The sequence below is a fragment of the Camellia sinensis genome, chromosome 9, assembly GCF_055761805.1.
Source record: "Camellia sinensis isolate YWXY chromosome 9, ASM5576180v1, whole genome shotgun sequence".
NCBI lineage: Eukaryota > Viridiplantae > Streptophyta > Magnoliopsida > Ericales > Theaceae > Camellia > Camellia sinensis.
In genome coordinates this window covers 82672578-82699271 of record NC_138969.1, presented here as the reverse complement: position 1 = coordinate 82699271, position 26694 = coordinate 82672578, and the positions used below count along the sequence as shown (strand labels likewise).

Sequence of the window (26694 nt, the reverse complement as noted above, 5' to 3'; positions counted from 1 at the left end):
TGAAAAAAAAGACCATTGAAGCAGAGGCCAATTATATCACTTTGATAGGTTAGGGATTTACAATCTATGAAAAAGCTAACCTGACAAATAAAATACAAAAAATTAAAAAGAAAACAAGAGTAGAGCTACACTGTTTGTTAATTATAGCTGTACATGATGAGATTAAACAATTATCCCTATATACCCAGCACAACTGCACCTTGTATCTTATTAGTGTAGCACAGTCCCAAATGGCCCTCATCATCTCCTCCCAGTGTCAGTTGAACCCGACTACAACTTGACATAAGAGTAAATCAAATTAGCCAATTGCACTGCAGCTTTGTATATTTTGTGCGAGTTGTATGATGGCCACACCGAGTTAACCTATTTTCCTTGGACTGGCTTCCCCACACGGCTCTTCCACATGCTCTGCATTTCATGAAAAGCTAAATTAGATTATTTCTAGATAATGAAAATTATAATGCTAAATGCAAACTAAGAAGCTAGGTAGGTAGGTGGGTACAAGAGGCTCATCATCGGAGAGCTCCTCTTCCGCAGAATCAGAAGCTGATGTCTTTTCTCGGGATTTGTTCGGATCCACTGGATTACTCTCGTGGTCATCTGTTTCAGTCGCTTCAGAATCTGACTGCTCTGATTTATCTGCTTCCTCTATAGATCCTACTTCCCCTGATTCATCTTGCTGCTTCTCTTCTAATTGCTTAATCCTTTTTTCTTCAGAATTAGGCATCTCCCCCTCGGATTCTTCTGCATCACTTTGCCCAATCTCAAAATCTCCAGCTAGTTTCCTTTCAGAAGTGGACTTCTCCTCGTCAGATTCCTCCCCACCCGTTAAACTCTTCTCTATTGCGTCTATCCGTTCCCCTTCTGAATAACCTGCTAAAAAAATATATAGATGTCTTGATATATATATATATAATCTGAAAACAGTACATATTTCCAGATCCATTTTTTTCACTTCAACTGAGCAATAATATTTTTTCTTTTTTAGTAGCAGAAAAAATAGTATGTAGTATGTACCAAGCAACCTTTTCCCCAGCCAATGAGTTGTTCTATGACAGTCACTGCCTATTTTGAGTTGGGAAACCACATCATATAAGTGTGTTTGGGAACCTATATTTGGGGCTAAAATAGCCACAAAAACAATGTTAGCCTAAAAGCTCCTAAACCAAAAGTTTTTTTTTTTAAAAAAAATATATATATATATATATATAGTAGGGGCTGTCACTGTGACAGTCCTACCACTGTCACAGTAACAGGTAGCTAAATTACAATTTTATCCCTTCAAATTAATTTTGGAAAATGTGAAGTTAGGGACAAATTTGTCAATTTAACTTCAAACATCATTTCAACACATTTTTCAATACACTAACTCAAATAAAAATCCATACTATCTTCCCAAACACAAAAACTAAAATAGCCTACTAAAATAGTCAAAAAGCCAAAAAACCTCTAAAATAGGCACTTCCCAAACACCCACATTATAAACAAAATGTTTTAGTTGATTTTCATAGACTCCTTACCCTTTCAATACACAACTAACATTTCCACGGTCCTAAACAAATTAATGAAGCTTCAATGGTTAGTATATGAAACAGGTTATATATCTAGACAGAATTACATAATCAAAATGTATTAACACTATTATATGGCAAATGTTTAGAATAAATCATAATGAAAATGAAACCTCGTAGACGTTCTTGATCCAATCTCACGTCGACACAAATATTTCAACAGGCATTTTTGTATTCAGAGTATATGAGTGCATTGCATAGATTGATATTTTGCCTAATATCGAGAGACTACATGATTAGATACAAGTGTGTTGATAGAAGAAGCCCTTGAAAATAAACTTCTGCATGCATTAGACAAATAAAGTTTCAATTTAAAATAAATAAATGGTGCAACACCCTCTCACCTGAGTTCATATCGTCAACTTTGGATGATGCAGCAGGTTCAGCGTCTGACATCTCAGCTTCAAGCAATCTGGGAGAAGTTTCACTCCTTGACACCCATTTTTGTCCATGCTTCATATTCTTCCTTGGAGATCTTTTCCCTCTTACTTTAGATGGTGAAGATCTGCAACTCAGCGCAATTTATACGAGTAAATAAAATGAAAACTTTCAATTAACTGCTGTTGGAATGAAATCTCCAACTCACGTTGTAATTGATTGTTTGTTTTGATGTGAACCGCTCAAAGACTTCTTTTTCTTCTCAGACGATCTGCAAAATAAAATAAAATAAAATTAGATCCATGCACCAATACTGCCACAAGCCTCTGCACGTTTAAACATCTAATTCCCACAAAACAATTTGTAGATTACAGATATGAATTAGAAGGCATTACTCACAATCCTTTTTTAGATGGACCTTTCGATGATTTTAACCGCTGTGAATGGTGGTGTAAAAAAAACACATTGTTAGAGTTGAAGGCCAATTTATTGCTTCAATAGAATTTATAATTCTGTAGATTCAAATATAGAAAACACTAGAAAGTTAACCTTTGTAGGCTTGCGACCATTGTCAACAAGCTCCCAGCGCTCTTTATCTAAACGGAGCACTTCCACATCTCCATCATCATACAATACCTTTAACACAAAATTGATCAGAGAAAATTATGTCAAAGAACTATACGAGATAACAATTATTACATTAGTGATAAAAAAGTTATCTCCAAAACATGACTAATACAAGTGTTAGAATAAAAAATAGAACATGGAACGGTACACTTACCACATATTTCTTATGTTCAGAGTCGTAAGACTTCACTACTCCTCCATAAAACCTGTTGATTTTAACAAGACACCATCAAGACACAATTCTTGTAGCAGCGTATACACACAAGGATTTTGGAGTGCAAACCACATGTACAAAAAGTACACACTACTAAGGCAATCAAGATTGTCATTCCCTAGATCAAGATTATGTGGGTATGCTTTTGAATAATTTATTAGCACACGGATATATATACGCTAACAAGGCAATTTTCAAAAAGCATAAAACCAGTAGAGACATGACAATATACATATATATATATGATTTTTACATTTGGAAATTATAAATATATGTTTTGATTTTGATTTCCCATTTTTTCTTTGTATGTCATGTTCGACAAATAAAAAATAAAAAATTTATATATATATATAAATATAAAAAAAAATGATGAATGGGTTTGAGGCTTGCATCCAGATGTGATCCATCTCCAGACAGCCCACAAACTGATTTGGCCGGAAAATTGGCAGGCATCAAAGCAATCAAAAGAGGGTAGCTAAAAAGCAAACATGAGATCAGTACCAATATATATAATTTTTTAATCATCATGACAACCCAAGCAACATCAGCCAAAGGCCACAAGACTGGGAGGTCAATGCAAGCAAGGGCCAAGGAGAATATGCCAGAAACCCTTCTCCTCTGGCCAGAGGTCATTGGCCCTGGGGTACACACTGCTGGGCAGAAGTCATGTTCAGCAGTCACCCACGTTGGGATGTGCTAGTGTAGAGTCATTTTTTTTTTCATTCTGAATGTATCAAGTTTTTTTTTTTTTTTTTTTTGGCCGCTCCATTTTTGGCCAGTGTGAGTCTGATTCTCATAAAGGCATGTCCTCGCCAAGTCAGCAACATGTCAGGTAAAACTAAATTAACAGAAGTTGGGGCATGTCTCCAGTGTTTGACACCTGCCCGTGTCCGAAAAGGTGTATATGTCACATATAGGGGAGTGTCCTTGCTTCTTTGCAGGAAAGACACAATTAGGAATGGAACAGAACTTATGAGCAGCTTGATTGAGTCATAAACAAGGTCAACAATTTGAGATGGCTCAATCACAGCATTAGGAGAAGTTTTAATGTATGCCAAAGAATCCAATATGGATGGCATAGAAAACAGTGACAAACTGATCAAAAGTTGCAGACTCCCAGTAGTAGCAGACCACCCATGGCCCTAAACAGAGGAGTAGAACGGGAAACTTTCATGAAACTGAACCAAAAAAGAATTTGGTAAGGGGTCTCTGTGTTCATGGGTACAAGAAAATAAAAATCATTTTCACAATCCAAGTGAAGAACAAAACTAAGCCATGGCCAGCCCTGTGGACACTGGTGTTATTGAAAATATTTTTTTCAAGTGTTGAACCTATGACTGAAAGGATATGACTCCTCTCAATCTAACTAATTTTACCAGGAGAGGACATTATCCAGAGTCTAATTTTAAACAGAAGATGGATACATAATAAATCAGAAATTTAAATATAATAGAGATTCCCGATTTCATAGACCAACATATCTCATGCTCCAACTTTATCTTTCTCACCTATTCTTTCTTATTTTGTTGAAAAATGGCTCAATCTTGTTCTCTAAACCAACAAAATACTTACCGCTTGTCCACTGGCCACCAAACTTTTATTCTGCAATCAATCAGGTCCATTGTCTCACTTCCACCTTTCTTTGATGTGCACTGAGGAAACAAAGTAGCAGGTCAAGTGATTGCTTATGATGCTGTTTCTGATTCTAAATTCTTAGCAAGTAAGAAAACCTTGAAATATTTTGAAAACCAGAAAGTTCTCACATCCATAATTTAAAAACAAAAACACATGCCACTTCCCGCAATTGAAAATAAACTGAAATTATAATGTTGTACGTGCAAATCATTAGAAACAGAGTTTACATCATGAAATAATAGACATCCATGTTATCACTACTAACTCTATGCACTTGTGATAGAGCATGTCATGTGGCTCAAGTGAAAAAATGCGCATATAGAATCATTGAGTATTCTTTGAAAGCCTGAAGCCTCATTCTTAACAATTCAGCCCCATGGTTCAATCAAACGCTCACAAGGAGGGGTGTTCAATGTGATGAAGTACACATCTGACATCACAGGACAGTTGATATGAAAGAGATGTATAAGACAGTGCAAAAGGATAAACAATAGCCTTCAGAAGATCAATGTCAGGGTGCTTTCTTGGAGAGTCTATGACAATCCTCAGGACTCCCTCATGGTAGGTTTGATTTGGGAAGCTCCCATGCAAATCTCTTCCATGATGAAAATATTATTTTAGTGGCTAGCCTATAAAAGTGGGAAAAGAAGCAAAATTATAGGATTTCTGCCTCTTTAGGAATAATTTTGATTACAACAGCAAGGGTACAATATGACCACTTTATAGGACTCTGCCACCAGCAAGTTTGGAATGTTCCATCCTCATTCTGGCTGCCTAGGGTTTCAGTTTGTTTCTATCGTAAAGATTCTAGAATGGCATTGTATTCAAGTGACAAGTCAAATGTGAAGGACGAAGCTGATCATGCTGGCTGTTCTGTTGGTGATTTAGTTAGGCTACATTAATGTTTGTTTTGTCTTCTGAAATCAATTAGAGAAACACCATTATCCATAATGATACAAATGCCAACATTATTGCGATGTCGGAAAGATATATTAGTATTCAACGTAGAGAAGAAGAAATTAAAGCTATTCCACCACCATCAACAGATGGGTAAGAAAAGCTTCCAATCCCTGAGGATAAACATATTATGTACAATATTAAAGCTCTTTTTGTACCCACTTGGTTGAGCACTGTTAGATCTTCTATATGCAAAGTACAAACAAGAATACCAAATTCCTAATTACAAAATGAACTAAAAAATTAAAAATTATAAAAAAAAAAAAACTCTGGAGGTCAACAACCCTGCAGCTTTTGTCACAGCTTTGGTTCCATTCTTTTGTTTATCTTTGGTTCTATTCAAATATTTTTTTCCTTCATAGAGTTTAACTTTCTCATTAGCAAAGGCTAAAGGCACACAACAACCTTTTGGAAGAGAAACTGAACAGTTTCCCTTGAGGGAAAAGGAACCATGAATTGTCAACTAGCCTGAACGAAAAAACCAAAATTATAATTATAAAAGATGTTATTTGCACTGCTTGTGCATATCCAGTTTGCCGCATAATTTTGTGCAATTCTTAGCACATCATAACGAGTAAATATAACTAAAGCTGAAATAGATGTGACACAACCTCATGCTGCTAACATACCACAAGGTTGGTGGCATCATTATACATTAACTATGAGCCAAAAATAAAAGCAGTGTGATAGCACAAGAATCTGCATTGACAGGAAAGCACTCTATGTTGGATTAAAATAACATGGAAGGACTGGAGAGACTGACCTTTGCCAATCCCGCAATGCTTCTTCTTTTTCGTTTCTTTGAAGATCCCGAGGAAAACTTGGAATTAGTAATTGCTGTTGTACTATCAGTCTCCACAAGCTGATTAGACTTCTGCAGGAATTGAAGAAGAAAAATACAATCCTGTACTATCAACAACTAGTAAAAACATAGATGCATGTAGCTTTCAAAGCAACTTCATCAGTGAAAAAGAGCACCTTCACATCATAGTCGTCGATTTCACCAATGTTGTGTGCCTCATCATTATGATCTTTATTAGAATCTTTGCTTTTATGTTTTGACGAGGAGTTTGAATTCTTCTTAAAACATGACACCAACAAATCTGATTCCGCAGGTTCAACAACATTTTCTTGCAAAGACATTTTATCCTCGGAACCAACATGAAGTTCCTCATCTATTTCAGGGGATTCAGATGATGACCCTTCTTCCTGAGGCAAATCATCAGTTGAGGTCCTCTTTAAACCCTTTGAAGCACCCTGAGCAGATGATGATCTTCGGCGTTTGGGTACAGGAGAATTTGTTGTTTCACCAGCCACTAGTTTTTTCCTCTTCTGGTGCTTCTGATCAATTTTCAAATTTTTTGGAGTGCATTCATGGCCATTGCTTGATTCAAACTTGCTAGATGTCCCCAGATTATCCAAATTTATTTCCCTGACCATTTCTAGAATATCAACGTTTTCTTCATGTTCCGTTCCAGCTGGCAAAGATTCATTCTTCACCATTTTTTTTGCCTTGGTTCCCTTAGCTCTTAGGCGTTTTATAATTTTTCCCAAAGGAACATCATTTCCATCTGTCTCACTGTCTTTCAGAACCCCATCATCAACAACTTCTGGATGAATCTGATGTTATCAAAGCAAATATAATAGGAAAAAAATTAAATAAAATAACCAACATGTAAAACGCATAAATAATACTACAATTCCCAATGCAGTTGAAATAATACATGAGTCTTCTAACATACCATTCCGTTAACTTCTAACTTGAGTGATTCAAAATGAGTCAAGACATTCTCTTCAGCCAACCAGGTCTGTCCCTCACTGACCTGTCCAAAAGAAAATGCAACAGTATTAATTTCTATAACACCAATAACTGACAATAGAAGTTCAAAAGATCCAGATCCAAATCCAAATCAAAGAAAACCCACAAGATATTTGAAAACTGACAAGATACAATAAAATTAACAATGCCTCAACATATTATACTGATTTGAGTCTTGAGATCAAGACAGAATCATTACCACTTGGATTGAAACAAATATCTAGAGGAGAAGATTGAACGTTTTACAGAATATACTTAGTATAGACAATCTATCAACTATTAATGTTAAATGTCTAATCTTAATAGGCATGAAGAGCCATGTGGTTATATATATTCAGGAACATATCAATAATGAGCCATCAATTCCTCCATTCATGTTATTTCAATATATTCAATCAACTCAACGAAACTCATCCTAACTGTATGGTGTTGGCCACATGATTTTTGTTTCATTATTCTGCTTTATCGAGGGCTATAACCTTAGGGTTGGTTTGGGAAGTAGCTTTTTCAGTGGCTTTTTGGCCGAAATATAAGGTGAAAAAAATTAAAGTGTTTAGGAATGGCTTTTTGGCTTATTACGAAAAACTATGAAAAAAGTGGAGAGAAAAGAAGGAATCTTACTTTTTATATGGCTTTTTAGTTTTTTGGCTTTTTTAGTGGCTTTTTGGCTATTTTCTCATCTTCCCAGTCGTCTTTCATACTACAACCCACATCAACTTTTGGTCTACCATTTTAGGTAGCACTCCCCTTAGGTAGTGTTTGGTGCTGGAATGATTTTGGTCAGGAATGGAATTTTTATTCCTTGGCCTCTCAATAGAATGATCATTCTCCAAAATTGATGAATGGTGATCCCATTTGCAATGTACATTCCTTTTTTTTTACCAAATCAAACATGGGAAAGAGTATTATGATGAAATTATCATTCCATTCCAGCCTTCATTCCAATGAACCCAACACAGGCTTATTGTTTACCGTGTCACATTGCCCACTTGGACATGATTTGTCCTCGTTTCTCGTAGGCTTATGTAATCATTTTCACTCACTTTATATATAACTTTTGTTTATATATATGGTCTATGTTTTTATATATTAACAGTTTGGAACCTGTTGAATCAGATTATTAAGACATCTGATGCTCAGAGCAATTGATACAGCGGCCAAAATACTCTTGAACTATAGACCCACTACAACATAAAAACAAACTTGTCTCGGGATTTTTTAAAACAAGAAATTCTTCATAAAAACATGGAAAGACTTTGAAAAACCCTCAATGTGGTTGATTCACAATTATGGATCCACTACACAATTCACCCAAAACTTGATGATCAACTCAACCAATCAATAAATTAAAAAATCAAATGATCAAGCCAATCTATCAATTGCACAAACCATAGCTAGATCTAACAAAATTGCATAAAATTTAATCAAATCCCATCACATAAGAGGAATATCCAATTCTAATGAGAAAAAACCTCAATTAAAGAGCCTCCAATTGAGATAAAAAATCACGGGCGCAATTCCAGAAAACAATCCACTAACTAACATGAGCAATTACAAGAGTTTCTTACAATCCATGGTGAAACTACACTCTACAAACTCAAGTGGCTCTTTCAAATCAACATTCATTGCTCTCTTGGGATCAATCTCTAATGTGCTGAATCTACAACCCAATCAGCACCTCTAAAATCCACCAAAGGTCTTCACAATTATATTTAAAATCCAACAAAGGACATCACCATAGATGTAGAGATAAAGAAATGAAGACTTGCAGTTGATCAATTCATTCTCTAAGACCCATAGATCTCCAATTGAACTCCAAGCAATGACTAGTTCACTCTCTAGATAAGTTCTGTAACTGTTTTGCATCTCTGGAGAGAGAAATGAAGCAATCAGACCTGGAAATTATGCAGTTTCACACTTTCGTCACTTACTCTACCAAGATAGACCACCAGGGCCATCACTTCACTGCTTGAGCAATGAATGAACAGTCTCTGCACTTCAACAGCAGGTTCTGAAATCCACAACACATGACTTCACTGTTGGACAACCACACCACTCAAAGTGTTGGTTCCTTACCCTCTGTATTTTTGGCTGTCGAACCTCGTCGGCTTATCAATGACTAATTGCATGCTCTGAGTTGCTTGCATCTAATGTCCATGAATGGGATTCACACAAATAGACTCAAGACTATGCTACATACAACCCAAAGTAAGACTGGATTACAAGTAAAAGAGTGTTTGTTGAACGTCAATTGCCAAACTACATTAAATGAACTCAAACTTCATGCAAAGAATCAACTTGAGCCCTATGCTATGACCCCTATCTCAATTTATTGTTATTACACCAAGATCCCTTCAACTATTACACACACACCCAAAAAAAAATCTATGGACCCATATAATGACCCCTCAACTATAAAATAAAATTTAATAAAAAATAAAAAATAAAAAAACATACAAATGCCCCCTTCTAGAGAGATGGAAAGGGTTGCATTTTGATAGCGAAGCGGGGATTAAACTGTAGATATTCGTACATGAGGAGGAAAAATGATATTCACTAATAGTTGAGGGGATGTAGTGTAATTAACCAAAATGTTTGTTACTTAGTTGCACGAAGCGGGAGCGGGAGCGGAAAAGCGTGAGCTGATAGAAGTTTCTTAGGTTGGGAGCGCCTCGGGAAGCGATAATATATATATATATTTTTAATAGTTATTTCTAAAATATATTTATTATATAAAGGTGAGTTAAATAATTATTTTTAAATATATTTATTATTTTTATCTTAGATATTATTTTTATAGACAATATTTTTAATTTATTTATATATATTTTTAATTTTTAATTGATATATATTATAAATAAAAAACAGTAAAATAATAAAATATGTTAAAAAATAGTAAAATAACAAAAAATAGTAAAATAATGATTTATTTTATAAATCTTATTAGATTTTTTTTTATTATATTTGATTTAATTAGATTTATTATATTATTATATAACAAATTATATTATTTATATAACAAATTATATTATTTATTATATTATTATATTATTATCATTATATAACAAATTATATTATTTATTATATTTATTATATGTTAGAAACGGGAGGGGGAAGACGACGCAGATCGACAAGAAAGAAAGAGAGAGAGAGAGAGAGAGAGAGAGAGAAGAAGAAGAAGAAGAAGAAGAAGAAGAAGCAGGAGGTGAGCACGATCGCGATGGCCATGGCGATGACGATCGAAGGCGATCGCGAGCAGATTGCGAGGGCAAAGACGACTGGAGGTTCGACGAAGGTTTGTCTTCTCACTCTCTTCCTTCACACACACTCTCCTCTATCTCTCTCTTCACCAACGATCCCATCTTGGCTAGGATCGCGTTTCTCTCTCTACGGAAATGCGATTCCTACACGTCTCTTTCTAAGAGGAAGATTCGTCACCTGTTAGGACGATTCCTGCAACTAAGGTTTGTTACAACATCTCCAACAGCTTAAGCCTTAAGAGTGATTGGTTGCTACGATTGTATCAACACAGGAAGATCCTGATCTCAAATCTCACCACCTATTTAATCATTACAATATATGCATGTATTTGGCCCACTCATGAGCCAAGGTGGAGGCCACACACAACCTAAATTCTCAAGTTGCAACCACTTTAACAACTTATAACTTCAGAACAATTGCATAAAGCCTGATATCCATTGTTTGGCCATTTCCCTAATCGCTTAAGTTTGCTTAAGTTTTCAAGCCAATCATTCGGGGGTAAAAAACGTATACTTCTCCAGTAAGTTGTATTTCAGTCACGGTGTAGAAATACAGAGGAGACATACCTTGACTTGCAAGATGCAGGGAGAGAAAGTATTTTCATATATACTTGAAAAGATAAAATACACATTTTATGTTGCACCAGAAGTTTAATACATTGTCTAATAGTTAATGGAAACAGAGAACTTCCTTTCTTCCCAATGAGCAATCCATGGAAAACTTAGACAATACTAAATGGTATCATGGTATAGTATCGAACAATTCCAAAATTAAAAAAGATATACCAAGACATTGTATCTGCAAGATAATATTACGACTTTATGATTTATCATATTGAACCAAATCAATGTAGTAAGCCAGAGGTTTTTCTTTTCTCTCAAGTCATTAAATGCATTTTATACAGTCAACAAATGTGAATGAGCTTTGACAAACATACCAGAGGGTCATCCCCTTCTTTCTTCTCACGTGGTTTGTACAGCATTGGAGGGAGGGGCACTGATACAATTAATCCTTGAAGATCATCTTCTTTTTGAGCTAAGCGTTTGGTTATTGACATGCCAAGGTCACAGATTGCATACGAGTTCTGCGAACATAATTAATCACATCTTAAAACCATTGAGAGCAACTCTGCTTTTCCCTCTTATTGTCTAAAAAACCTGAGTCACAACAAAGAGTATGGACTTAACAAATTATAACCCCTACCTTCGACTTTGCTGGATCTGCAGCATCTTCTGAGCACTTAATGCAGTGAAAAATAGAAACTATTATAGATATACTCTCTTGTCCCTTGTTAATGCTTACTTCTGACTTGACATCATCATCTCCATGCATAAGCATAGAAAGAAATAAGTGCAATGGCCTGAAAATATTGAATGAAACATATTACAATGAAAGCAACAGTTACTGAGATCATTAACTCTATCCACAACTAAGTATCATGGCAAGCTATGGATAAAGTCCTCAGCTTTAGGATTATTCATCCAGATCTGCATCTTAACTTCTGTGATAGTCCAACCTCTATGCTATACCAGAAGGGGCAAACCTCAAGCACACAATCAACATGTTAAAAGATAACTTAAAAACTCCCAAGAAACTTACCCTACCATTCATACTCCACACAACTGTCCTCCAGCATAAAAGTCAAATCTAAAAATTAATTTTAATTTGAATACTGAAAATTCCACATCATCACAAGCTCTACCCATCATTTTATCTTTGAACAACAATTTTACACACAGGGAGACAAGTACTCACAAAACAATCCAATCAAAGTCTTGTAACAGGAATAGATCAACTTTGATCAACAGGCATTTGGTGATGTTGAATGCTGAGTTGTAACTGTTCAAGGAGCAAAGACGAAACAGTAGCGGAAAGGAAAGTATTATTTCAGCATCATCTAACTCTATAACACAATAATAAAATGTAAAAATATGGATCACTTTTACCCGCTCGCACCAAGAGTGATTTACCCTTGAAATATCTTAGAATGTTTTCAGTAATTGTGAATAAACCAAACCAAACCAAGCCTTGTGTCCCAAACAAGTGAGATAGGCTACATGAATCCTTTCTCATTATTCTGCTAGCTCAAGGTTTATCAGCAAAAAAAAAAGGGGGGGTTATATGCTTGGTTAAATCAAATAAATACATATCCTTTTTTACTACTACATATCAGTTTAAATACGTATCAGTTTAAATCTCCCCTCTCCCTAACATTTCCATTTATGGTAAGCATGTAAGTCTTCCTTACCTATACATGTATAGATCTTTGTTGTACATGAACAAACCATCTTAGTTAATTCTTCCTCAACTTATCTCCAATTTGTCCTACTCCTACCATTTTATGAATATATTCATTTCTAATTCTGGCTTTTATAGGCATACCACACATCCATCTCAACTACACCAATTTTGTTAGTATTCGTCAATCACATAATATGCTAGACTCACTCCTCCACTTGAGCCAACCTACATTGATTTTATGAATCACGTCATCTCCAACCTCACCATCCTTCTTAATAATCGAACCTAGGTACCACAAATGTTCACTATTTGTTATCTCATGTTTTCAATCCTCACTTCTCTATTATTTTTACTTTTATTACATTTCATGTATTCAGTTTTAAAGTGCTAAGAGGCTATCTTCTTTTTTTTCCTTTTTTACCTTATTGTCGTTTGAGATGAGAGCTTTCAAATGGACAATATATAACAATATCTTGTACAAAAATAATACATAAAACAAACCATTCGTAATGTTGAAGAATGATGGTATAGAAAACAAATACAACCCTAAAATATATACCCACATGACAATATTACGCTAGATGATTCACAACATCATGACTACATTTTTTTTTTTTTTAATCGGCGAAAGTCAGTTGTTAGATTAGCACGCTATGGGAGTTAGCCTCCCCACCCTTGCAAAACACTAAGTGCTTGCCTCCTAATTCAACTCCCCCTTAGGAAGAGTTGAACCCATGACCTCCCCCTTGGGACTAAACCCTTATGAGAGTCATGGTGGCCCTAGTTGGTTACAACACCATGTGTACATGTTCTCAAGTTCACTACTCCACAATAAGAAAATACATAAATCAATGCGAATTTTTTTTTTTTTTTTTTTTTTTGGTAGGTAATATATAGAAATAAAAACAATACAACAATTTTCTTTTCCAGTAAGAGCATTGCAAAAGCAAAATAAGAAGAAGAAGAAGAAGAAGAAGAAGAAGAAGAAGAAGAAACAAATTCGGCACTCGGGCAACATTTAGAAGCTTGGAAGCTTGGGAAAGAAATGGGAGGAAACCTATATATGCAGTAGTCTTAAAAGATTCTGACACAATAATGGATTGAAGACACCAATACAAAGTTCTAATTGATGATGATAATGATTTAAACCTTCCACACTAACATTTTATTACTTCAAAAAATAAGAAAGAACAGTCACATTACTGTTTTTTCCCATTTTATATTTCTCTTACATTTGTGTGCCTACATGCTTTTGTACATTTTTTTTTTTAAAGAAGTGAAACCAGATATATGTATACCTGTATACCGGTTCAAATGCCTTGACATCTCTGCATTCATCAACATTTGGACATGAAGAATGATGAGAAAGAGCATAGACCAAGTATGGGAGTATGTACTCCGGATAAACCACTGAGGAATTCGCATCACTCTGCAAAGCAAGTTGACGTGCCTTCCCTTGCTGACACATCTGAATAATATCACTTAGATTGTGTTTATCCTGTCAAATAAATTGGATAGATGCATAAATACAAAACTGAACTAATGCAGCAAGAAAAAAAGTAGCTTGAATGTAACAAGGAGATTGAAGATGGCATCATATACCTCCTCAAAATCTGGCTTCTGGGATCCAGTTATATCAAATAAGAAGGCACAAGCGTATTTTGGATCTAAAAGCCGTTCCTTTATATATTGATGAACTTTGTTCAAAAATTGCTTCTTAGCTTGTGGGAAACTGATCTGTATGCCACGAGAGAAGGAAGAAAAAGCTTCAGTAAACTGTTTTCCAGTAAGGGTAAGAATAAAAGAATCATTTACAAGTGGATAACAGCACAACAAATTCAAGATACTTTTCTGAAACAAGCTTTAGTCAACAAAGAACTCCACCTCCAATGTTCTCAAGGTTAGATAAAAGAGATCAACATGTATCTTATGATCCCAGTGCTTTGATAGGCGAAGAACCGCCTTCGCTGCCGCAAGCCTCAAATGAGCCTTATCAACAAGACTGCAAAATGGAAAGAGCCCATATAGAAATCATAACCCTCTTATGGAACAAGAAAGACTTCAACTCATCAAGCAAAATTGATGCATGTTGTCAATCCCTGTGCCATAAAAAATTCAAACTCCTTACCTCGATTCAATCTTTTCTGTGATCTCTCCAAAAGAAAGTATGTTTTTAAGGATTTCAAATAAGCCATCAATCCCAAGACGAAGGTGAGCATCTTTGACAGGCAAGTAACTCTTGACCAATGTTTTAATGCCAAAGATCTGCAGAACAAAATGAAGGGGGGCATCATAATGCATAATGGGTTTCTTAATGTGTTAAATTATTAAAGAAAACACAGAAAAATCATCACTTATTTATTTATTTTGGCAAGGACACAAACATGGGAAAAGAATAGCATCAAGCAAAATACTGGATGAGTTGCTAAACAGCATTTTGTCCGATTTCATATTTAATTGCTTAAACAAATCTTAGAATTCAAAAGCTATAAATGTATACAACACTGCAAAATGACCTTCAATGAACAAAGTTTGCTTCTGTCATCCCAACATTCTTTTGCATTATCTTCCACTATCTGAAACAGAAAAGCACAGTTTAAAATCATGAACACATGATAAACTACAGAAGTCTAACATATTTTCGAAGGCATACATTACTGCACTCCAGAATATTTGTTTTTATGAATCGTTCAAGTTCACTCTCTCTTGTTTCAAAAACTGACATTGCAGTCTGTGCTATGCATCCCAGAGATTGTAGTACAGCAGGTAAATGTGTCTTTTCCTCCAGCATATTGACAAGCCTCTGCACATAGTGCAAGAAACGTATCTCAATTATAGTCACCTTCAAAGGAGAGAAAGACATGATTAGAATAGTCCACAGGGGATGAACTATAAATGAAACCAAACCTTGTACAAGACAGAGAGCGACATCAGCCCATCATCCTTCGTTATTGCTGCTAGGGCATGTACTGCATACTTTGCCTGCCTTCGACTACCCTCTAAACATATCTTTTCCAGTATAAGGTCTAATGAACTGCAAGTAAAAGAAAAACTAAGAAACTCATACACAAGGAATTTGAATAATTGAAATCAACAGTTACCATAGTTGCACCTGGATGAAACTCCCAGTTGTTCTCGAATGGTTCCACCAGCCTTCGCTAGAACATGCAAAACACCTTCTTTAATCACTTCATTATCATCTTTAAGAAAATGTACCAAATCTTTTTCAATCCCACTAAGCAGCAAAGGGCTGAAGCATGCAAGAATCTGTAATTCATCATAAGCAAATATTAAAAAACAAATTGTAACATGTTTCTTTCTTCTTTCTTCTTTCTTTTTTTTCGGTTCTGCAGTTTTCTGACTGGAGAATGGAAAATGTTCAAGATACAAAAAGCCGATGGACAACTATGATACCAACCAAAGAGAATACCTAAAATTGAGATAAAAAATGGAATTATAAGGTGACCACGGCTTTTAGAGTGAGCATTATAATCGAATGAAGAGATGATAACTGACAAAGTACCAGTACCACTGTAGAAGCATGACTCACAATTATACTGCAAACACTTGCATCAGTTAGTTTTAATTTGCAAATGGACATAGTCAGCCATCTAATCAGTTTTCTTACAGTCAGATTCTGCCAAGAAAATAACCCTTATCCACACATCATTACATGTACCCCATTCATGCATGTATCTGTAGGCATGAGCGCATGTGCATTGATTCATAAAATTTCTTGTGTATCACCATGATAGGCTCAACAAAATTGATCAAATCCTACAAACCAGCAAAAGATAATGTCTATATAACACAATCAACCACTTCAAAATAGCATCTAGAGGAAAAGAATGTTTTACCACTAGAATATTCATGCAAGCCAGAGTAAGTTGTGTATTTCCAGCCGATTTCCGCAAGTCAGCCTCCAAAAGGATTTCTTTCACATGCTCCTTGTTGAAAAGTACATATGAACATTTCAGAGAGAGTGAGCTAAGAAAATCATAAAGTCGATGTTTCTCGCCAAGAATCTTAAGCAAATCATCCTGCAAAAGGATATCAATGTCTATAAAATCATCTCATAGACAAAAGATGGAATTTAGTTGTATTCAGATTTATTTGCTTACCTGAGAACTACAAGCTTGGTGAGAGCTAGTATTTGGATCAAGTAGAATTATCAAGATCTTCCATATGTTAGCATCTTTTAACTGATCGAGAATCTGAAAATAGTCCTCGGCCTTTGCAGGATCAGTAAAACAGCGAGACATAATCCGGAAGCAAAACAGTATCTTTTTTTGGAACTCCGGAGCATCATTTTCCTGCATTTGGATGAGAATGGTTAGGATTAGCATTTCCTTCTTCTTCCTTCCAGGAATAAGCAATTGAACATACAGATATTGCAAACCTGATGCATCTGCCTAAGAGAAAGATATCTCTGCATCTCTTGTTGTAACCTGCAATCCACAACAAAAATCTGCCGAAAGTCAGCAGAAATAATCATTGAATACATAAAATTAAATACGTAGGGTGGTCTACAAAACCATATCTGAAAACTGGATGTCAAAACCAAGCCTCCATACGAACCTTTGCTTCTGCTCCAGGATCTTCTCAAGAGCCTTAACCTCAACTTTGTCAAATCCTGAGAAGAGTCTTACCCAATTTCCAACCTTTTGCTTGACTGAGAATTCAATTGGGAACAGGGACCCGCACAAGATGGGCTCAATTGTGTCTGATCTGCACAACAGATCAAAGTATCTCAATCATATTGTTCAATAAGTTAATTCTAACAGATGCCCTGGCTTCTTATTCAATTCAAGAAGCTTTGCTTCTGACAACAAAAAGATCTTCCTAGAGCCACTCTAGCAGTTTTGCAGCTTGACTTGCAAACAACCCTAAGTTGGGAGAATCCCTTTAGTTGTAGTTTGTTATATGATGTAGATTTTTGGCTTACCTTATTCACAAGCCTCTTTTGCCTCCTTAGTAAAACTATATCTTTTTCTTTGAACAAAAACCACAGAGCCCACCTACCCACCTACCCGCAAAAAAGGAAGAAAAGAAAATCTCTCTCCAGCGATACATATAGTAGGAGGATGTGATCCATATTTATTTTGTACATAAAAAGAACAAATTCATACACATTTGTCTATGAAAAGCTATAAAAAAATAATTGTTTGCAACCAGCAAAGCAAAATAATATACCTGAAATCTTTGTCATAGAAGCATCTCAATATCTTTCCAGGAATCCAATCAAAATCATCAGTTTTAGTTGAGCCATTGGATTGGCTCAAGCAAAAGACCCTGTATATCTCAGCCAGCCTCTCCATGGTATATTTTTTAACAAGTAGCTGGATACATGTCAAGTTAATAAATACAATATTAGGCAAAACAAATAACCCACACAAAAAAATTAGGCAAAACAATCACTGAATAGTCTAAAATAAAAAGAAACACAAACAGAAAGAAGGGAAGGTATAAATGTACAGATTTGTCTCGGAGGCGTTCTGCAACAAGCTTTACAGATTCAACAGGAATGGAAGTTAGGGCATTGCAAGCCACATCGCAAATTACAGCAACGACTTGTTTACGAACATTTTCATCATAGTCCAACAGCCGGTCACAGAGGGCAGCTAGAAAATGTTCATCCAGATTAAAATCAAAAGATTACATATGTAAATGAATTGACAAAAAATCAAGAACTCTTACAGATAACTTGAGAAGCTTCTGCTCTGAAAGGATTTGACAGAAGACAAATCTTCGCACGTTCAAGGACAGACATTCTAACCTCAACTACTCTATCAGTCAACCTCTTCAAAAACTCCGAAAAAATTGGCTGAAATGTTTGAGACATAGCAGAGTCCGGCAGAGCAAAAAGGTCACCAACTAACCTCACCGCTTTTAAACGAATGTCTAATTGATCTGTCTGTAGATGTTCAAACTTGAAAACTAAGAAATTGTTCATCAAAATTCAACAAGTTCTAAACTTATGGTATGAAAATAACATTAACTTCTTCATGAAATTATTGAAGAACACGTAAGTAAACTTCAGGTGATGTTAGGACGTAAGTATTCAAAAACAAAAAAATAAAAAAAATAGCAAAGGTGGAAACATTTCATCATGCCACAAAATGAACAGAATAAAGATTGAAAATTATGTTTAATTTATGTGCGTTGGTCCTGAACTTTTAACCAAGTGTTGAATGAGAAGGAATAGGTCACAATTTTTTATGATATGCTCATTCATGACATAATTTCAATATTATATCAGGATGAACAGATTTACAAGAAATATTCTAAGTAGTAGAACAACATTTACTTACAGAGGACAAAAAAAAAAGTAAGCAACAAATTGTGTGATTACCAGTAGCTCTCCTGTCAGGAATGGGACAACGCCCGATAAGATCTGAGGAGCACAACGATAGACATCATAGATTATTTCATGGTAATCAATTTGACCATTTAAAGACTTGCTATCCCCTGACATTGATGATATAAGAAACTGCCTTACGCCAGGCTCAAGTTTCACAGAACAATGCTCAATAACATTCATAGCAAGCTTCCTTGCAGCCATTGCAACATCCTAGTATGACAAATCCCAGAAAAACAATTAGTTGCAGAAGTTGTGATTAAATAAACTTAATATCATGCAAGCAAGCAAGGTAATTGTTAGCCAACGACGGCCTCCTAACAAACAAGAATATGAAGAGCTGCAAATACACATGCAGAAGAAGGGCTTACACTCTTATTCCGGCCTAAAACAGACAGTAAAGAAAGTAGAAGTTCGTCCCGGACATCTTCACTCTCTTCTAAGAGAACAACCATGATTGTTTGCATTGAGTTTAGAACACTTTCTGGATGATCGTCACTGCATTGTGGAAGTTACAAAGTGTAAGTTACTAAATTCAGAAGAAAGCTCACAGCAAAAGCACATTTACCAACAAGAGTCTTGATGCAAAACACCCTACCCATCCTCGCAGTTATAACATGACATAAAGTTAAAAGTAGAATCGTTGTCCAAGATATCCGCTGAAAAACCCCAATAGTAAAACTATTCAATGTGGATACTGATTATTGGCAGTTATTATGAAGAAACAAAGTGATTATTCGAATACCATTGGATTAAGTGAGGACCCACTCTGGATTTCCATCTCTCACTTTGTGTCATTGAATAAAATATTTATTTTTCCAACATGTGTCCCACATAATGCCCCAGGTTCAATACTAAGGAGTTTGACCCTAATGAATTGATATGTCTCCTAGTTTTTAATTACATCAGAAAATTTTCTATTAATCCTAATTGTCAAAATTCTTCCACCATGTTACTGACAATCAAAAGAGACCAACCGATAAGTTTGGTGTAGGTCAGGTAATATCCAAGTTTTATCCAATTAGACATACCAGGATCCAAAATCAATCCACTCTCTGGATCCAAAGAACTATGACTTCAATTCTAATCAAAAAAACTCAAAGATGGGAATTTGGTTCAAGAGAAATCAGGAAATTACGAGCTATGTTCATCAACATTGGCAATATATTTAATATTTCTAATACAAATATAAATGACATATCAAAATGTATTACATCTTAAGTGTGATTCCAATCTCAAAAACAAAATAAATCTGCCAAAGATGGACTTTTATCAGATTATCATCAGATCCCATCAAGCAGATTCAAGTTATGAACCAATAGACTTGAGCCAAACTCATGAATTAAGGCAATAAACGCACCCACCCTAATCACCATTCACATATGCTTGAAAAGTAGCAAAAATATGAACACATTAATTACATTATTAAATAAATATAACAACAAATAAATTGATAAAAAGAAACGAGCAACATCTGACCAAAAAAAGAAGGAAAAAAAGAAAAGAAAGGATAAGGTAGTATTGTTGGCTCAAAAAGTGCATTCCTCATAACTAATTATGAAAACTGTGATGGAACAAAAACAAACCTGGTAACAGACAAAAATGTACTGAACATTTGGTTGACTAGATCATCGCATTCAAGATCCAACATCACCACACACGACCTATATCTTGCAAGAGTCTCCAATATGAATACTCTCCTTCCAAAAGATGGACCACTGGTATCACTTAACCCAGTAAAGGTACTGACAATCAAATGAAAAATGTCCTGTAGATGATCCAGATATTACGGGGATGAAGTAGAGAACAAGCTAAGGATTATATACAAACCACATGCACCAATTCTATTTACTATTTGATCTTCAAAATATAAATGTACCTTTAAAACATCATCACTATAAGGAGCTTCAGGTGCAGTAATCCGAGTTATCTCACAAACATTGGTTGCAACAAGAAGCTTGACTTCCCTATCTTGATGCTTTAGCAGTTCTGTTTTGACAATTGCATTTAAAAAAGGCTTCATGGACTCCAATATTGACTTTGTTGGTGATTGATCCAATTCAGAAAGGCATGTTGCAGCTTGCTGCATGACATATAAGGTGTTTTTAAATTATAATATACCGACCAGATGAAATTTCATATCAGTTGACCTTACGAAACTAAAGAAATATCAAAGTATAGTGGTCCATAATTGTAGTGTAAGCACAAAAAGAATCAGCATCTTACCAATTCAATCGATAAAATAAGGTAATTTTCTTTTTCCAGGGGGTCCAATATTATGTTTCTATCAATTTTTCCAGTGTCTCCACTAACGCTCCGTTTGTGTGGGCAGAAAACATTTTCTAATGGAAAACATTTTCTACAGAAAACTTTTTCCAGAAAAAAATTTTCGAATAAAATATTTTTTCTATGATTGGTGGTGGTGGTGCAGGTGGAGGTGGTGGCATGGTGGTGGGGCGACGGCGGCGGTGATGGTGGCAGTAGCCATGGTGGTAGAGGTGAGAGTGGTGGTGGTGGTGGGGTGGTGAGAGGTAAAATTTTGGTCCAGAAAACGTTTTCTGCCCAAATAAGTTTGCTTTCCATTGACCATGAAAAATGTCTTCCGTTGACTTTTGCTTTCCGTTGACTTTCATTTTTCATTGTACCAAACACCAGATAACACAGAAAACATTTTCTGTTTTCCACCCAAACAAAAGAAGCATAATATTAAATTACATTACCTAGAAGTGAACAGTCCATATGTGGATGCAAGTGAACAGTCCAGTGCCTCCACTACAGATGGGAAAATAAACACTTGCAAGTGCAGACCACTTCGTAGGAAGAGATTAAACTGGTTACCTGCTCATCCATCACCCTCCATAGGTGGATGCAAGAAGGGATGACTGAGGCATTTGCCCCCACTGAACTTCCATAAAATTCACTGTTTTGTGGCTGTGTATTTATTTATCTTGGGGGTGTTTGGGAAGAGGATTGGGCTAAAATAACCCATTAAAAGACAAAATAGGCTAAAATAGTCAATAAAATAAAATGTCACATTCAACCATAATCATTTCACTTTTTCTCTTACAACCATCAAATCAACTACAAGAAAAAGCCAACCAACTTACCAAACACAACTATTTTAGCTAGGCTAAAATAGCCAGCTAAAATAGCCAACCAAAATAGCCAACTTCCCAAACAAAGCCCTTATTTAGGTTGTAAAACTCACAGTATGCCCCACTGATTTAGTGATCCACCCCATTCTTTATTAACGCTATACTAAAAGTTGCATGCCAAATGATATGTCATTAGTACATTGGTAAACAACACATTTCGCTTTTTGCCTACAAATCTAACCTCCTTTTCAATATTAAAATAATAGAGTGAATAAAAATAACATAATTTAAACATTTGTATCTTATCAACAAATATTTAAGTTTTTATTATTAACTTCTTTTGGTAGTTATTAGGAAACAATTTCACCCATGATTCTATATAAATTTCACCCATGATTCTATATAAATTTCACCCCACTTGATAAAAATTCGCAATCCACCCATATGAGGATCTTTCCCTTAAAGACCAGAAAACTTGCTTCCTCTATAATTTGAAATTCACTTATGCATCATCATCAAGGACTTCAAACATGCATAGTTCAAGTAGTTTGTTTTAGCTGTGGTGTTTATTTATCTTAAGCAGACCTGTTGATTGACTCCTCAATCCACACAGACAATGTGATTTGGAACCCAGTTGATTTCTGATGCCAGTACTGTTACTACCACAATGTCAGTGTTCTATGTACATGTTATTAAATTACTAAACCTAGTTTATGAGCAATTCCACCACACATTATATTACTGCTTAATCGAACAGAATTCCCAACAAAAAGGCCACTACTCTTGTTTATTATTCCTCTTTGGAAATTCCCAAATGACTACAGGCTTCAGCTGCCAATTTCAGAATAAAACAATAAACAAACCTCTTCCACTCAAAAATCCTCAGCATCTCATTTATTCATATGCCTCAACCTCAACCTACTCTTTTTCCAAAAAAGTGTTATTAAAACAGAAAAGAGAAAGAGGACAGGAAATCCTCATACAAAGAAAGAAAAAGAGAAGAAGAAAAAGCAAAACAAAATCGCAAAACTCGTAACCCTAAGGATGGCAAACAGTAGCCCAATCCCTAGACATCAAAAACAAAGGGACTCTTTTAAAAGGAGGAGATACAAATGCCCAAAATGAGACCAAATATTCCGCCCTATCCCACAAAGCCTCTACACTTACTTCCTTGCCTTCAAAGATTCAAGCATTTCTCTCCAACCATATAACTCAGAAAATGGCAAAAACAATGCTTCTCCACATTGTTTTGGCTTTCTTGGTACTCCCAAACCCGTCAAACCTAATAATAAGCATATGCATACACTCCCGTGGAGCAACCCATTGCACATCACATAAACTGAAAAGGTGCTGCCATAATACAGAAGCCACCGGGCAATGAAGAAAAAGGTGATCCGCTACCTCCAAATTTCTCTTGCACATCACACATCATTGAGGGCCTAGAGAGTGATTAGGCCTTCTTCGCTGAAAAACATCATTAGTTGTAACACCCTTTTGAGCCAAAGACTACAAGAAAAACTTCACTTTATGAGGGACACCCGCTTTCCAAATTTACTTATGAAAAGGGAACAAGAGAACCGAGAGATTATCAATAATCTCATCAAAAAATGATTTACATGAAAAAATTCCTGAAGAAACAAGATTCCACACCCTACTATCACAAGACGAAGAAAGAGAAACCCCCTCGAGCACTACCAACAAAGATGTCAACTCCCCCGCCTCCCTATCATTCAAGTTTCTAAAGAAATCAAAATTCCAAGAGATGGGTGCCATAGAAGAGCAAGCCACCGACACTATTGACACATTTGGAGAACGAGCCAACCTGTAAAGAAAGGGAAAAGATCTAGCAAACGAAATATCCCCTAGCCAAACATCCGCCCAAAACCGAACATTCTCCCCATTCCCCACTCTGAATGGAAAAAAAAAATTAAACAAAAGAAGATACAAACGAGAAATGGATTTCCACAGTGAACGACAATTGCCTCTATTAACCACATTAGAACCCCTACCATTGGATTGAACTCCATACTTGCTTTTAATAACTGAACACCATAACGATTCACTTTCAAGAGGAAATCTCCACAACCACTTGCCCAAGAAAGCAATATTCCTAGCAACGATGTTTTCTATAGCCAAGCCACCTTTTGCCCTAGAAAGAGAAACAATCTCCCACCTAACCAAATGAACACCTTTACCCTCATCACACCCTTCCCAGAGAAAATCCCTCATCAGTTTCTCAATCTTTCTTCTCTTACCAAACCGGAGGAAACAAATTCAACTTCAGACCTTGAAAACGAAATTCTCAACCACAGGCTTCCATCTAACTCAAATTATTTGTACAGAAATTTGCTCAATCTTCAAGTTTTCCCCAAGAAAAAAAAAAATTGAATTCTCAAATTCAAAGAGAAAAATTGATTTTCCACAAAGGGAGTAGAAGACAATTATCCCTACATTAGAATGTCAGAATTGAGTAAAAACAACCCCCAATTAGTACACATTAATTAATGTGTGTTTGGAAAGAAAAAGATTGGGCCCACACCTAACTTTTGGTACAGGACACAACGCAGTTGCCCATGACTTGAACCCATAACCTCTAGCTCATTAATGTGTGCTTGGGAAGTGAAAGATTATGGCCACGCCTAACTTTCGGTACAGTGCACAACGCAGTTGCCCGTGACTTGAACCCATAACCTCAAGCTTATTAATGTGGGTTTGAGAAGAGAAAGATTGCGCCCACACCTAACTTTTGATACAGTGCACAACGCAGTTCCCGTGGCTTGAACCTATAATCTCAAGCTTATTAGGTCAAAGTTTTACAATTAAACCAATGGTCACCCCAAATGTCAGAATTGAGTAAAGTCAAAAATTCCCGGAAAATATTCCGGTACTATTTTCTGTCGAAAATAAACAGGCCAAAAAAAAAAAAAATTATATTTTTTCATTGTCTCGTTCTAGAAAATAATGAAATACAAAAAGGAAACGCTACCAATTCCAAAACTTTCCTCTCTTGTTGTTTGAGGAAAAAAAAATTCAAAGCAGCAGTCTAGCATGTCAATGAACCCTAATTCACCTCAAATTCCACAAGCTTTCCAGCAAAACCAAGAATTTGGCCCCCCAAAATCAGATTTACGAGCATGAAAACAATTCGAACCAAAAAAAGGGTCTAAACAAAACGAAACAATGGGTATATAGCAAAACGTAACGAAAAATTGCTGATGAAGAAAACTGAAAAAGAGAAATGCTTACCTTTAAGAGCTTGACGAGCGCGTCTTTAGTGGAGGGAGGGTTCTCTAGCTTCGATCCGAGGTCTTTGAGAAGCTGTGGGAGCTTTTGTTGCGCCATGGTTGTGTTGGTTTAGGAGCTACACGTGCTCTGTCTCAGAGCACCATCTGGTTGAAGAGACAGAGAGAGAGAGAGAGAGAGAGAGACAGAGAAAGAGAGATTTTGGGGGGTTTCGAACAAGTGAAGCGAAATTAAGCGGAATACTCTCGACTTCAGCGCTATATATATATATATCCCTAGATTTCTTTTTAACTTTCGCTGATGATGGGATTTTGCTTTCTCGCTCCTGTACTTTTTCTTTTTTTTTTCTATTTTTTTTTCTCTTTTTTTTTTTAAATAAGTTAATTTTTGACTAATAAAAAAAATTATAAGTTGTATTATTAAATTGAACTAAACACATCAAAATAATTTAAATTAAGTTAAAAATTAAAATAAATTGAAAATAAGTTCTACTAAAAAGGGTCATTTTCCTACGTTAAAAGAGAAAAAATCAATTATTAGACATATTTATTTATTTATTTATTTATAGGATATACAAAACATTATATATAGAATTTGAAAATTGTTATTCTTAGCCTATGTTTGTTTGTACAGACTGGATAAGAGGAGGTCATAATCCATCGAACTGTTAATCTCGACATACATAGTCTCTAGATTATTTAGTTGAAAATGATTTACACTCCATGTTTATTTAGTTATGGGATTAGATGTTAAAAAATAACTATTCTATTGAATCATATTTTTGTTTGGAATATTATGAAGAAGCCAAAATGCTCAAAAGACTATTTTATCATTATGAATTGTTTACTAAATAATAGGATGGGATTAACTTATTAACGATGGAGTCATGAAACATCTCTTTTACGGATAGTGAATGGTATGATGACATCTAATGAATTTTTAGAAAATAAAGAAAACATATCAACCATTTCCTGTACACCTCCCATGCAACACAAACCCACCCTATCAGTTTGCTCCCCCTTTTCTCTCCTAGCTAGCCCCCATTATCGACGGCCCAACAACACCATCCTCTTCTAGTTCCACCACAAATTTCAACAATAGCATACTCATTCCAGTATTAAATAAGAAATTTGGATTCGGTAATAGTGCTTTCTCTTCCATGTGATCCATAGCCACTTGAAAAAAAAAGGGCAACTAACTATGGATATTTAATCCAACCAACTTATACATATTCCCTTAATAAATTGTACACGGTGTCTTGACTATAAGACTTAGCGATCAATCGTGTTGGGTAT

At 35.5% G+C, this 26694-nt stretch overlaps 1 protein-coding gene across 8 annotated transcripts; it reads right to left on the bottom strand.

Annotated features, from left to right (window-relative positions):
* Nucleotides 1–25740, bottom strand: LOC114278620 (binding protein). Of its 8 annotated transcripts, none has more exons than XM_028220706.2 (34): nucleotides 25403–25725; nucleotides 20941–21144; nucleotides 20648–20829; nucleotides 19433–19559; nucleotides 19056–19274; nucleotides 18401–18617; nucleotides 18179–18324; nucleotides 17897–18042; nucleotides 17282–17431; nucleotides 17103–17151; nucleotides 16825–17016; nucleotides 16561–16743; nucleotides 15816–15970; nucleotides 15611–15737; nucleotides 15357–15506; nucleotides 15220–15279; nucleotides 14832–14968; nucleotides 14588–14705; nucleotides 14306–14440; nucleotides 14002–14201; nucleotides 12218–12301; nucleotides 11666–11822; nucleotides 11400–11546; nucleotides 7125–7205; nucleotides 6361–7002; nucleotides 6146–6286; nucleotides 4363–4442; nucleotides 2731–2782; nucleotides 2499–2585; nucleotides 2349–2386; nucleotides 2158–2220; nucleotides 1916–2076; nucleotides 503–876; nucleotides 1–408 (listed from the first exon to the last, which is right to left on the bottom strand). In XM_028220706.2, the coding sequence occupies exons 1-34, from the start codon at nucleotides 25496–25498 to the stop codon at nucleotides 364–366; spliced, it is 5145 nt and encodes a 1714-aa protein (XP_028076507.2). In that variant the 5' UTR covers nucleotides 25499–25725; the 3' UTR covers nucleotides 1–363. The 8 variants fall into 8 exon arrangements, with proteins under 8 accessions (XP_028076507.2, XP_082743308.1, XP_028076508.2 ...); XM_082887182.1 differs by having other exon boundaries at nucleotides 503–873; XM_028220707.2 differs by having other exon boundaries at nucleotides 6146–6256.
* Nucleotides 25741–26694: the final 954 nt, after the last annotated feature.

Bases quoted from the DNA above. Each gene is read 5' to 3' on its own strand.
- LOC114278620 (XM_028220706.2), bottom strand. From the start codon at position 25,498: ATGGCGCAACAAAAGCTCCCACAGCTTCTCAAAGACCTCGGATCGAAG. The intron at 17,432-17,896 runs GTATATTATTTT...TCTGTTGTGCAG, and splicing joins TTCTATGACAAAGATTTCAG to ATCAGACACAATTGAGCCCA. The intron at 14,202-14,305 runs GTATATGATGCC...TTTATTTGACAG, and splicing joins AGAAGCCAGATTTTGAGGAG to GATAAACACAATCTAAGTGA.